This window comes from Rhinatrema bivittatum, chromosome 3, assembly GCF_901001135.1.
Source record: "Rhinatrema bivittatum chromosome 3, aRhiBiv1.1, whole genome shotgun sequence".
Lineage (NCBI taxonomy): Eukaryota > Metazoa > Chordata > Amphibia > Gymnophiona > Rhinatrematidae > Rhinatrema > Rhinatrema bivittatum.
In genome coordinates, this window is record NC_042617.1 from 181,708,193 (window position 1) to 181,721,468 (window position 13,276).

The window sequence follows — 13,276 nt, forward strand, 5'->3', positions numbered from 1 at the left end:
AAGATATAGAACCCTGGCCTCTGCCGACCCTGATAGCATTAAAGAGACCCAGCAATGCAATGTTAGTCTCTGGGGTAGCCCTCCGGCCACTCTATAACCCTTTCTGACCTGCCGTACGAAACAACAAATGCGACAGGACGGACAGAGGCTGAAGGGCGAAGACATCAGACGAAGACAAAGACTCAGGATACGTGAGGGCTTCACACGAAGAGTCAGGCAAACGCAAGAGGTTCCGAAGACCCAGACAGGATACAGGAAAAGGAGAAGAACCTCAGGATCCCAGGAACTCGGAGTAAAAGGCTTGGCGCAGAACTCGAGCAAACCCGGAGTGTAGAACCCGAAGCTCAGCGGATTAAAAGCCGGAATCTTCTGGAGGCTTATGCTGCCGAGGCAAAGGACATCTGAATAAAAGAAGAACAGGACATGAAGACATCCAGAGAGTAGGACATCAGGACATCAGGGACTCTGAAGGACGAACATCTGGAACATCAGGATCTGGACGGACAAGACTCAGGATCCGACAAGAGACCTTGATGAGAACGAAGACAAAGATGAAAGCATGGAATTCCAACATGGAACAGAGTGCCAACGAGAAGCAAGATGATGAGAAGTCCTAAGGAGGACTGGCTCCTTGCAAAGGCAACAAAGCAATGAAGCCTTCTCAGATACCCATGACACACAATAGTCGACAGAACTTCCTTCAGGAGCAATGGATCTCCATATTACCCATGTCCAGAATAAGAGCCCCCTGACTCTGCTTTGTTTATACTAATAATTCCTCCGTTATCTCAAGCCTTTCCTTCCTTCCAGCAGCCTATGCTTCCAAGTTTAATTTCCCTGTTAAATGTAACTTTGTTTTTTCATGCTCAACCTATTGTTTTTGGTTACTGTTCTTGGTTCAGTTCCCCAATTCGATGTAAACCGATCTGATATGGTCTCTACCATGAAGGTCGGTATAGAAAAGTGTTAAATAAATAAATAAATAAATAAATAAATAAGACAGGCCCTTTTTATAGGGCTGAAGAAAGACTCTCACGATGACATCAGCTGGAGCACCACTCCCTCGCTGACCCTTTAATTACTGAAGAGAGGTGCGTCCTCGCGCCTAAGGAAGATGTGGGCAGGACGTTGGAGAGCGGCGTCCCTGCTGCTGAGTGCAGGAGCGGCGTCCCTGCCGCTGAGTGCAGGAGCAGAGTTAGGCCGCAGGATGGGCCTCTACATAAGCGGCGGTGTCCAGGCCCAGGAAGGCAAGCGAGGGCGGCTCCATGCCGCAGGCAAGACCAGGGATGGAGGCCCCTCCCACAGAGGGAATAAGGTAAGGTCAGCAACCCCCTGGCCGCGAAGCAATGCACCTGGACGGCTCCCTGCCACCGGGTAGTAGCTGGAATGTCGGTCTCCGGACCGCGTGGGAACGCCGTCGGCGGCCTCCTGGCTGCAGCGCAGCCCTGAAGTGGCTCCAGCTGCTCTGTGAAGGCATCGGCAGCCTCTGGCCGCGGGAGAAAAGAGGAAAAAAAGAGGTGAGAGTCTGCCATGGCAGAATCATAACCGTTGTGACCTTAACTGCAGTGACATGGCTATCTCAGGTTTCCAAGAAGCAAAGGATAATCTGCATGGAATGACTTTTATTAAAACCCAAAATCCAGTGAGCATGGGGAGACTGAGTGTTTTAGCGTACTTATGATGAATGGGAAATACCATACTTTTGTTGAAAAAGCAGGCTATAAAATATTTTAAATAAATACATTTTTTGTATGCTAAAACACGATATTAAATCCAAAAGTATTTAGCACTCAAAAAAGTGCACTGAACTGTCACCAAACTGTCTATGATATAGATTGTATAATTTAAATCATTGGCACATCTGTACAGAAGATTTGGGGCTCTATCCTACTGTTGCCATGGCAACAGATGGAACTGTTCATCACAGATTGTGAACATGTTTATCTGCCAGAGAGGGAGCAAGCAACCTTCCACAGCATCTGAGGAGATCGTTACAACTCATCATACTACTACAGTTCTAACATAGAGAAAACTATTTGTGTGAATTTTTAAAATAATCTATCATATGCAAATAAAAAAAACATACAATGACACACAAGAATGCAAAAAAATATAGAGGTAGATATTAAAAACATACGCGCGCGTGTACTTTTGTTCGCGCCACCGGCGCAAACAAAAGTACACCGGATTTTATAAGAATCGTGCGTAGTCACGCGTATCTTATAAAATCTGGGGTCGGCGCTCGCAAGGCTGCGCAAAATCGGCAGCCTGTGCGCCGAGCCGCGCAGCCTGCCTCCATTCCCTCCCGCATCCCCCCACCTTCCCCTCCCCTTCCCCTATCTACCCCAACCCCCAGCCCTACCTAAATACCCCCCTCTACCTTTGTTGGGCAAGTTACGCCTGCTTGAAGCAGGCGTAACTTGTGCGATCCGCCTCGCCATCCCCTGGCACAGGCCGCAGTGCCGGGGGACTTGGGACCGCCCTCCCGGCCCGCCCCCCGAACCCGTCGCCACGCCCCCGGACCCGCCCCAGACTGCCCCCTGACCCCAGACACGCCCCCAGACACGCCTCCTCCTGCCCCTTTTATGAAGCCCCGGGACTTATGCGCGTCCCGGGGCTTTGCGTGCGCCAGCGGCCTATGCAAAATAGGTGCACCAGCGCGCGAGTGCCCTGTGCGCGTAAATCCGGCAGGATTTACGCACACAGGGCTTTTAAAATCTAGCCCATATTGTAGGCTTTATCTCCATAAGGATATTCAGCAGAAGCAGTTCAGAGGAGGGCTGCTAAAATAGTGGAGGGGTTGCACCATAAAATTTATGAGAAGTGCTTTAATAACATAAATATTAGGGATGATCAAATCTTTTTTTAAAAAAGTGGTTTGACAGAAATTGGATGGATTGAGTTTTTTATTAGTTCATTTAATTTGATAGTGGAATTGGTCCTTGCTGAAGGTATGAAATGTGAAGTTAGCAGATAATTTGCAGGAAAATTTTTAATAGACTACCTGTAAAAGAGTTATGTTCAGTGGCCCTCATAGGGCTGAAGTCTGCAGATAACAATTATATGCAGAATTTAGAGAGAATATTCAAAGACAAATTAACACCCATAAGTCTGCCTGAGGACACATGTGCGGAAGTTACATCCTGCTTGGGAGCAGGGTGTAACTCACCCTGCATACGTTTTACATACATAAGTTCAAAAATCGAAATCCTACCCCAAAATCTGGATTCCTGAAACGGCTTCCCAAACCTGATCCTGCCCCAGTTGTTTGATATGTACATAACAATACACATGAAATCATGTTCCATGTGCATGTTTATGCACATATCTTCTGAGGCTATGTTCAAAGATCCACTTGTATGCATAAAACTAGGGTTTACACACTTACAGGTGAATTTTACAAGCCCTACATGTGCTAAAGCTGAGGGATATGCGCAGAAGAGAGGCCAGTACCTGCCATGCGGATTTTTAAAGGCACCCACACGTACACGCGTATTTCCTGGTATGCACACACAAAACTTTTTGGGAAGAAAGGATGGGGTGTGAGCCTGGTCTGGGCAGGGCATGGGCATTCCTGGATTTACGAATGACACCAGGGCGCAAATACTTATGCGCACAAGCACGCCCTGTGGTACCTACCGCACAACTTTACTTCTGCTATGGATAGCGTATAAGTCTTAAAACAAAAAAAAAGTAAAGATGTGAGCGTAGTTTCAAGGGTTGGGGCTAACGGGGTAAAAAGGGAGCTATTCAACGAGGGGGGTTAGGAAGTCCTATCCCTTACCTGGGCAAACTGGGAATGAACTAGGAAAATGGCCTATTGCATTGGCGCATGTGGCTTTTAAAATGCCCCCACTTACACGGTAGAGGCGGCATTTGGGCACACATGTATGCATCCATATGAAATTGTGTGCATATGTACGTGCGTACAGCCTGTTTTATACCATGAGTGCATATACGTGCGTATGTTATAAAATGGACACATCTCTGGGCGCAAGCCGGCATATGTGTATGCCTGTGCACCCGCGCAGTTGTTTCAAAGTTACCTTCCATAGAAACATAGAAACATAGAAATGACGGCAGAAGAAGACCAAACGGCCCATCCAGTCTGCCCAGCAAGCTTCACACATATTTTTCTCATACTTATCTGTTTCTCTTAGCTCTTTGGTTCTATTTCCCTTCCACCCCCACCATTAATGTAGAGAGCAGTGATGGAGCTGCATCCAAGTGAAATATCAAGCTTGATTAGTTTGGGGTAGTATGGGTAGTAACCGCCGCAATAAGCAAGCTACACCCATGCTTATTTGTTTTACCCAGACTATGTTATTCAGCCCTTATTGGTTGTTTTTCTTCTCCCCTGCCGTTGAAGCAGAGAGCTATGCTGGATATGCGTGAAGTATCGGTTTTTCTTCTCCCCTGCCGTTGAAGCAGAGAGCTATGCTGGATATGCGTGAAGTATCGGTTTTTCTTCTCCCCTGCCGTTGAAGCAGAGAGCTATGCTGGATATGCGTGAAGTATCGGTTTTTCTTCACCCCTGCCGTTGAAGCAGAGAGCTATGCTGGATATGTATTGAAAGTGAAGTATCAGGCTTATTTGGTTTGGGGTAGTAATCGCCGTTACAAGCCAGCTACTCCCCGCTTTGTGAGTGCAAATGCTTTTTTCCACATTTCCTCTTGCTGTTGAAGCTTAGAGCGATGTTGGAGTCACAGGAACCATGTGTATGTTTATTGAATAAGGGTATTATCTCCAGGCAGTAGCCGTCATTCTGGCGAGCCACCCACTCTTCATTGACGGCCTCTTGACTTTATGGATCCACAGTGTTTATCCCACGCCCCTTTGAAGTCCTTCACAGTTCTGGTCTTCACCACTTCCTCCGGAAGGGCATTCCAGGCATCCACCACCCTCTCCGTGAAGAAATACTTCCTGACATTGGTTCTGAATCTTCCTCCCTGGAGCTTCAAATCGTGACCCCTGGTTCTGCTGATTTTTTTCCTACGGAAAAGGTTTGTCATTGTCTTTGGATCATTAAAACCTTTCAAGTATCTGAAAGTCTGTATCACATCACCTCTGCTCCTCCTTTCCTCCAGGGTGTACATATTTAGATTCTTCAATCTCTCCTCATAAGTCATTTGATGAAGACCTTCCACCTTTTTGGTGGCCCTTCTCTGGACCACCTCCATCTTGTCTCTGTCTCTTCGGAGATACGGTCTCCAGAACTGAACACAATACTCCAGGTGAGGTCTCACCAAGGACCTGTACAAGAGGATAATCACTTCCCTTTTCTTACTCGATATTCCTCTCTCTATACAGCCCAGCATTCTTCTGGCTTTAGCTATCGCCTTGTCACATTGTTTCGCCGACTTCAGATCATTAGACACCATCATCCCAAGGTCTCTCTCCTGCTCCGTGCACATCAGCCTTTCTCCCCCCATCGAATACAGTTCATTCGGATTTCCACTCCCCATATGCATGACTCTGCACTTCTTGGCATTGAATCTCAGCTGCCATATCTTCGACCACTCTTCCATCTTCCTTAAATCCCGTCTCATTCTCTCCACTCCTTCCGGCGTGTCCACTCTGTTGCAGATCTTAGTGTCATCCGCAAAAAGACATACCTTCTATCCCTTCCGCAATGTCGCTCACAAAGATATTGAAAAGGACCGGTCCCAACACCGATCCCTGCGGTACACCGCTTAAAACCGCTCTCTCTTCAGAGAGTTCCATTTACCATCACACATTGTCTTCTGTCCGTCAACCAGTTTGCAATCCAGGCCACCACCTCGGTACTCACTGCTAACCTCATTTTATTCACCAGTCTCCTGTGCGGGACAGTGTCAAAAGCTTTGCTGAAATCCAAGTAGATGACATCGAGTGCTCTTCCTCGATCCAATTCCTTGGTTACCCAGTCAAAAAAGTCAATCAGGTTTGTCTGACAGGATCTTCCAATGGTGAATCCATGCTGCCTCTGGTCCAGCAATTCTCCCGACTGTAGATAGTTCACTATTCTCTCTTTCAACAGTGACTCCATTACTTTTCCCACCACCGAAGTGAGGCTAACCGGTCTGTAGTTACCAGCCTCTTCTCTGTTCCCACTCTTGTGAAGCAGGACCACCACCGCTCTCCTCCAATCATTCGGCACCACTCCCGTTTCTAGGAATCTATTGAACAGGTCACACAGTGGACCCGCCAGCACATCTCTGAGCTCCCTCAGTATTCTGGGATGAACTTCATCAGGCCCCATGGCTTTGTCCACTTTCAGTTTCACCAGCTCTTCCCATACATTTTCTACTGTAAATTGAGTTACATCTACTCCATTCCCCTCCAGTTTCTTGTTAACTAGCGATGGTCCTTCTCCAGGGTCCTCTTTAGTGAACACAGAACTGAAGTATTCATTTAATGTTTCTGCCATTTCTTCGTCTCTCTCCACACATTGATCCTTTCCACCTTTCAATTTCAATATACCACCTTGAACTTTTCTCTTTTCACTGATGTATCTGAAAAATGTTTTGTTACCACTCTTTACCTCTTTGGCAGTCCTCTCTTCCGCTTGACTTTTTGCCATCTTGATTAATTTCTTTGTCTCCCTCAGTTCTACCAGATATTCTTCTTTGTGCTCCTCCTTTTGGGATCTTTTATATTTCTTGAACGCTGTTCTTTTAGCCTTTATTTTGTCAGCCACCTCCTTTGAGAACCAGATAGGTTTCATTTTTCTTTTGCTTTTCTTTACTTTTCTAACATATAGATTAGTTGCCTTGGTAATTGCTCCTTTTAGATTGGTCCACTGTTGATCCACATCTCTCTCGTTCTCCCAGCCTTTTAGTTCTTCCTCCAGGTACTTCCCCATTTGATCAAAGTCTGTGTTTTTGAACATCAAAACTTGGGTTTTTGTGCTTCTTTGCCGTGTCCTTTTTGTGATATTAAACCATACCGTTTGATGATCACTGGTGCTGAGGTGGGCACCCACCTGGATGTCTGAGACATTATCTCCATTAGTGAGCACTAAGTCGAGTATAGCCCCTTCTCTCGTGGGTTCCATTACCATTTGTTTGAACAAAGCTACTTGCAGGGCATCTACTATTTCTCTACTATTATTAGATTCTGCAGATGGGATTCTCCAGTCTACATCTGGCATATTAAAGTCTCCAACGATCACCACTTCTCCTTTCTTTGCTATCCTGTGGATGTCATCAACCAGATCTCTGTCCAGCTCTTCCTTTTGGTTTGGAGGCCTGTAAACCATTCCAATAAAAATGGATGCCCCATCTTTTTTTAAGTCCCTGGTGCTTATGGAAATTACCCCCTAATTGTTTGTAAATTATACATATATATATATATATATTGTTTGTAAATTATATATATTCCATTGCCTCCCCTAAATTTTGGAACTCCCTACCTAAAGATCTGAGAACCCAACCCAACCTCAAAACGTTCAAAAAAGACCTAAAAACATTGCTGTTTCGCAAATTCTACACTGACCTTCATACTTCTGAACATCCTAACTCCCAATCGAACTTTCATCCAAAAACCTCAAAATAACTTCTCTCCAACCGGAACAAACAATCCCTCCTCCTCCCACATAATGATACTTTCTGGACTTGAAATGTTTAACCTCTGTTTAATATGCACATTGTTATACTTTTTCCACAATTGTTAAGAGAGTTACAATTTAAATTTTGTAAACCGTTATGATGGCTTTACCGAATGACGGTATATAAAACTCAACAAATAAATAAATAAATAAATTGAAAAGTAAACTCTTGTCATCGGTAAATGACCCAGAAGTCACCCAGAAATAGTTGCTCTTGCCTGTTGAAAGAGAGACAGTAGCTTGGTAAAGTTAATCAAAATACTTGTTTTAGGCCAATCCAATAGCACGTATGATATGAAGCTGTTTGTATGCTATGTTTTCTTCTTTTTAAGTTTATATACCCAATCATGTGTATTTTCTCATTAAAAAGTAAAATCTGTCATAAAAATGTCATGTTTAGGTTGTTTTCTTATTTAGGTTGTATGAATTATTAGCTATGAAACTAGAGGGGAGCGGTCCAGTGGTTAGAGTATTAGCCTGCAATCAGGTGGACTCAAGTTCTAGATTCATCTCTGCTGTTGACTGAGTGTGACCTGGGGCAAGTTGCTTCAGTTCTCTGTGCCTCTGGCATTCAGTTGAAAACAAAGCATCTGGCTTTCCCAGTTATACGAATATCTTGGTGAAACATAAGAAAACTTGTAATTTCATTTCCTGCTTCATTTCCTGTAGAATTCTAAACTAGGACGATATGTGATCTGCTTTGACATGCTAAATCAGGAAGGCTATTACTTGTTAGCTACTGGCAGTACCAATGGTTTGCTTACCCTATGGAATCTTCATTCAACCACAGTCCAGCATGAGTAAGTACTGAATCTGGGAAAATACTGTTTTACTAACTAGGGGTGCGCACTGTTTTTGTTTCATGTCCTTTTCGTTTCGGATCATTATCTGTTAGATTTTGTTTTTTAAATGGTTCAGGAGGTATTTATTTTGTGTTTTCCTACTTTCGGAGTTAGTGCTCTCTAACTGAAAATGTTACTAATCAGTTAAAAAGCGTCAATTTGGGAGGAATTCATTAGTTGGAGGTTTGATTCCGCATTCCATTGGCTGCCTCCTTAGTTACCAGTACTTGTTTGTGTTGCTATGATTGCAAGGTTGTATTTGTAGGGGTAACAAGTGTAAACAAACAAGTGATGTAATTCAATAGCATCGAGTTCTAGTCAAGTTCATGTAACACAAATGCTTATTTGAATTCACCAATAATTTTGTATTTTAGGAAAGGGGCTCTGTCATTTTGGGATATGCATACTTTGAATTCGCCTGGTGAGAGTCTGTGTGTGTGAGTGTTTGGGGGGGAGTGGTGACTGGTGAGGGGAAGTGACTTGGGTGAATGTATGGGGTGAGAGGTAGGAGACAGTCTGGTTGGGGTGGTGAATGGAGAGAGAGAGGCAGCCTGGTGTGTATGGGGGTAACCTGTTACCCCATACAATTACCCCAGTTACCCCCCCCCCCACACACACACACACACAAACACACACACACACACACCCACTAGGCTACCTCTTTCCCACGTCACCCCATACAGTCACCCCAGTCACTTCTCCTCTCACTAGTCCCACTCCATACACAGATATTGAACAGGACCGGTGTTGGGACCGGTCCTGTTCAATATCTTTGTGAGCGACGTTGCGGATGGGATAGAAGGTAAGGTTTGTCTTTTTGCGGATTACACTAAGATTTGCAACAGAGTGGACACGCCGGAAGGAGTGGAGAGAATGAGACGGGATTTAAGGAAGCTGGAAGAATGGTCGAAGATATGGCAGCTGAGATTCAATGCCAAGAAGTGCAGAGTCATGCACATGGGGTGTGGAAATCCGAAAGAACTGTATTCGATGGGGGGAGTAGGGCTGATATGTATGGAGCAGGAGAGAGACCTCGGGGTGATAGTCTCTAATGATCTGAAGTCTGCGAAACAATGTGACAAGGCAATAGCTAAAGCCAGAAGAATGCTGGGCTGCATAGAGAGAGGAATATCGAGTAAGAAAAGGGAAGTGATAATCCCCTTGTACAGGTCCTTGGTGAGGCCTCACCTGGAGTACTGTGTTCAGTTCTGGAGACCGTATCTCCGAAGGGACAGAGACAGGATGGAGGCGGTCCAGAGAAGGGCGACCAAAAAGGTGGAAGGTCTTCATAGAATGACTTATGAGGAGAGATTGAAGAATCTAAATATGTACACCCTGGAGGAAAGGAGGAGCAGGGGTGATATTATTCAAACTTTCAGATACTTGAAAGGTTTTAATGATCCAAAGACAATGACAAACCTTTTCCGTTGCAAAAAAATCAGCAGAACCAGGGGTCACGATTTAAAACTCCAGGGAGGAAGACTCAGAACCAATGTCAGGAAGTATTTCTTCACGGAGAGGGTGGTGGATGCCTGGAATGCCCTTCCGAAGGAAGTGGTGAAGACCAAAACTGTGAAGGATTTCAAAGGCGCGTGGGATAAACACTTTGGATCCATAAAGTCTAGAGGATGTGAATGAAGAGAAGAGGCAAGGGGTGGCTTGCTTGCGGGAATGACGGCTACTACCTGGAGATTAATATCCTTATTCAATAAACATACCCACAGTTAATGCAACTCCAATATTGCTCTATGCTTCAATGGCAAGAGGAAATGTGGAACAAAGGATTTGCATCCACAAAAAAGCAGGGGAGTAGCTTGCTTGTTATAGCGGTTACTACCCCAAATCAAATAAGCCTGATACTTCACTTTCAATGCACATCCAATATAGCTCTCTCCTTCAACGGCAGGGAAAATGAAGAAAAGATGATTTATGTTCAGCATCAACCAACAAGGAATGAATTACATAGTCTGGGTAAACAAATAAGCATGGGAGTAGCTGGCTTGTTACGGCGGTTACTACCCCAAATCAAATAAGCCTGATAATTCACTTTCAATGCACATCCAGCATAGCTCTCTCCTTCAACAGCAGGGAAAATGAAGAAAAGATGATTTATATTCAGCATTAACCAACATGGAATGAATTACATAGTCTGGGTAAACAGATAAGCATAGGAGTAGCTAGTTTGTTACGGCGCTTACTACCCCCAAATCAATTAAGCCTGATACTTCACTTGCAATGCACATCCAACATAGCTCTGTGCTTCAACAGCAGAGAGAATGAAGAAAAGATGATTTATATCAGCATCAACCAACAAGGAATGAATTACATACAGGTCGATACAGTAACGTGCAGTTAAAGATTGCCCGTCTGTAACGTGCTGGGAGCGCACAATACAGACGAGTAAGGCGATCCAGCGATACAGTCTCCAGTTTCACGCGTCCTTAGCGCTTCCTAAAATAGACTCATAACCCTTTCCGCACCCAGCATGTAAATGAACGAAAAAGCTGTATAATGAAGGAATTAGCTATTCCCCTCCGATACTGTAACGGGCGCTGATACTATCTCCTCAGTAACCCGCTGTTTTGCCGCGGCCTTAATGTGTTAGTTTACCGCCTCCCCCTAGTAGGAGTTAGTGTAGTGTAGTGTAAAAAACATTGCTTACCCGCCCTGGTCCCGTCTGGTCTCCGGTCCAGCCCGTCCGGTCTCCGGTGTAGCCCCAGTCCGGTCTCCTGCAGCCCGTCCGGTCCCCTCCTCCCGAAGCAAAAAAAAACAAAAAATGAAAAAGTAGCAAGGCTCGGGCCTGCTACGGCAGTCCCTTCTCCCTTCCTCCTGATTTCGCACGGCCATTCATCCAGGCAGAGGGAACCGGTGGCGAAAACGGCCCACGGTTCCCTCTGCCTGGATGAATGCACGGCCACCGGCAGTGAAGGAATGGCCGTGCGATTTCAGCGCTGAAGGCAGTCACATGCCGTGACCACGGCATGTGACTGCCTTCAGCGCTGAAATCGCACGGCCATTCATCCAGGCAGAGGGAACCGGTGGCGAAAACGGCCCACGGTTCCCTCTGCCTGGATGAATGCACGACCACCCGGCTCCCTCCGCCTGAATTAATGCGCGCCTGTGAGACCCGGCCGGGTCGCACAGGCGCGCATTAATTCAGGCGGAGGGAGCCGGCGCCGAAAGCGGCCTCCGGCAACCCCCACCGGCAGTGAATGCGCACCTGCCGGTGGGGGTTGCCGGAGGCCGCTTTCGCCACCGGCTCCCTCCGCCTGAATTAATGCGCGCCTGTGCGACCCGGCCTCGTTTGAACACGCGCCCACCCGCCCCCCGGATCCCGCTGCCGCGCCCGCCCAATCGAACACGCGCCTACCCTCCCGCGGCCTCGATCGAACACCCGGCTCCCGCCGCCGCCCACCGGCTGCCTGGACCCACGCCGCTGCCTGGATGACCGCATGAAAGTGACAGGTATTTAAAAAAATTTTTTTTTAACACTCGGGTTTTTACATATTTTTGGTTTGTTTTTTTTTACACTTCCTGGTGCCTGTCATTTCAAATGTAATTTGAAATGACATTTGAAATGACAGGTACCAGCGCACCCAGGTTACTGTATAGGCGCTGTATTAAGCGCCTATACAGTAAAATGGGTTACGTGGGCATAACCCTTCCCTAAAGCTTTAAAGCCGCGGCATGCATTTGCATGCACTTAGAAGAGAGTGTCGGGGACTAAGTGAAGAGAACTGTGCGTGCGGGGAGGAAGGGTGCGCCTGACACTGCCGCACTGTTTCTACCGCGGCCTTACTGTATCGACCTGATAGTCTGGGTAAACAAATAAGCATGGATGTAGCTTGCTTATTACGGTGGCTACTACCCCGAATCAATTAAGCATGATACTTGACTTGGAATAAGTATCCAGCGCAGCTCACTGCTTCAGCAACAGAGGGAATTAAGTAAAGAGGATTTTATTCAGACAACCAACAATGGCTGAATTGCACATGCAGGGTAAACAAACGGGAGTAGCTTGCTTATTACGGCGGTTACTACCCCAAACCAATTAGCTAGATACTTCACTTAGATGCAGCTCCAGCACTGCTGTCTACATCGATGGTGGGGGTGGAAGGGAATTGGAACAAAAAGTTACCAATAAGGGCCCTGACCTCAGCGGTCAGAGTAACAGATTATGAAAACAAATAGGTGTGAAAGCTTGCTGGGCAGACTGGATGGGCCGTTTGGTCTTCTTCTGCCGTCACTTCTATGTTTCTATAACAGGCTATATTTCTTTCACCAGTCACTTCCCCAAGAAGTCTATCACCTGTCACCCCATATAGTCACCCCAGTTACTCCCTCTCTTCCTAGTCACCCCCCACATACCAGGCTGAATCTCTCTCAACAGTCACCATCTCAACTAGTTTCTCTCCCTCACCCATCACCCCAAACAGTCACGCCAGTCACTCCCCCTCTCAAAAGTCACCCCCACATACCAGGCTGCCTCTCTTTCACCAGTCACTACCTCAACCAGTCTCTCTCCCCCACCTGACACACCATACAGTCATCCCAGTCACTCTCCCTCTCACCAGTCACCCCATTCACTCCCTCTCACCATTCACCACTCCAATCAGTCTCTCTCCCACCTATCACCCCATATAGCCATCCCAGTCACTCCCTCTCTCACCAGTCATCTCCACAAACACCAGGCTGCCTGTCTCACCAGTCTCCACCCCAACCATTCTCTCTCATATCTTTCACCCCATAGACACCATATTCACCCCCACTCACCACTCCAATCAGTCTCTCTCCCACGTATCACCCCATATAGCCACCCTGTGACGGGGTCACTATGCCAGTTCGG

General features: G+C 46.4%; 1 protein-coding gene across 1 annotated transcript in view; it reads left to right on the top strand.

Moving 5' to 3' along the window:
• The window catches only part of WDR64 (WD repeat domain 64), a 540,197-nt gene that overhangs the window by 262,944 nt on the left and 263,977 nt on the right, over positions 1-13,276 (top strand). Inside the window, exon 16 of the mRNA XM_029594015.1 lies at positions 8,258-8,388. Coding sequence (XP_029449875.1) covers positions 8,258-8,388 — 131 coding nt within the window. The remainder of the gene's footprint in view (positions 1-8,257; positions 8,389-13,276) is intronic.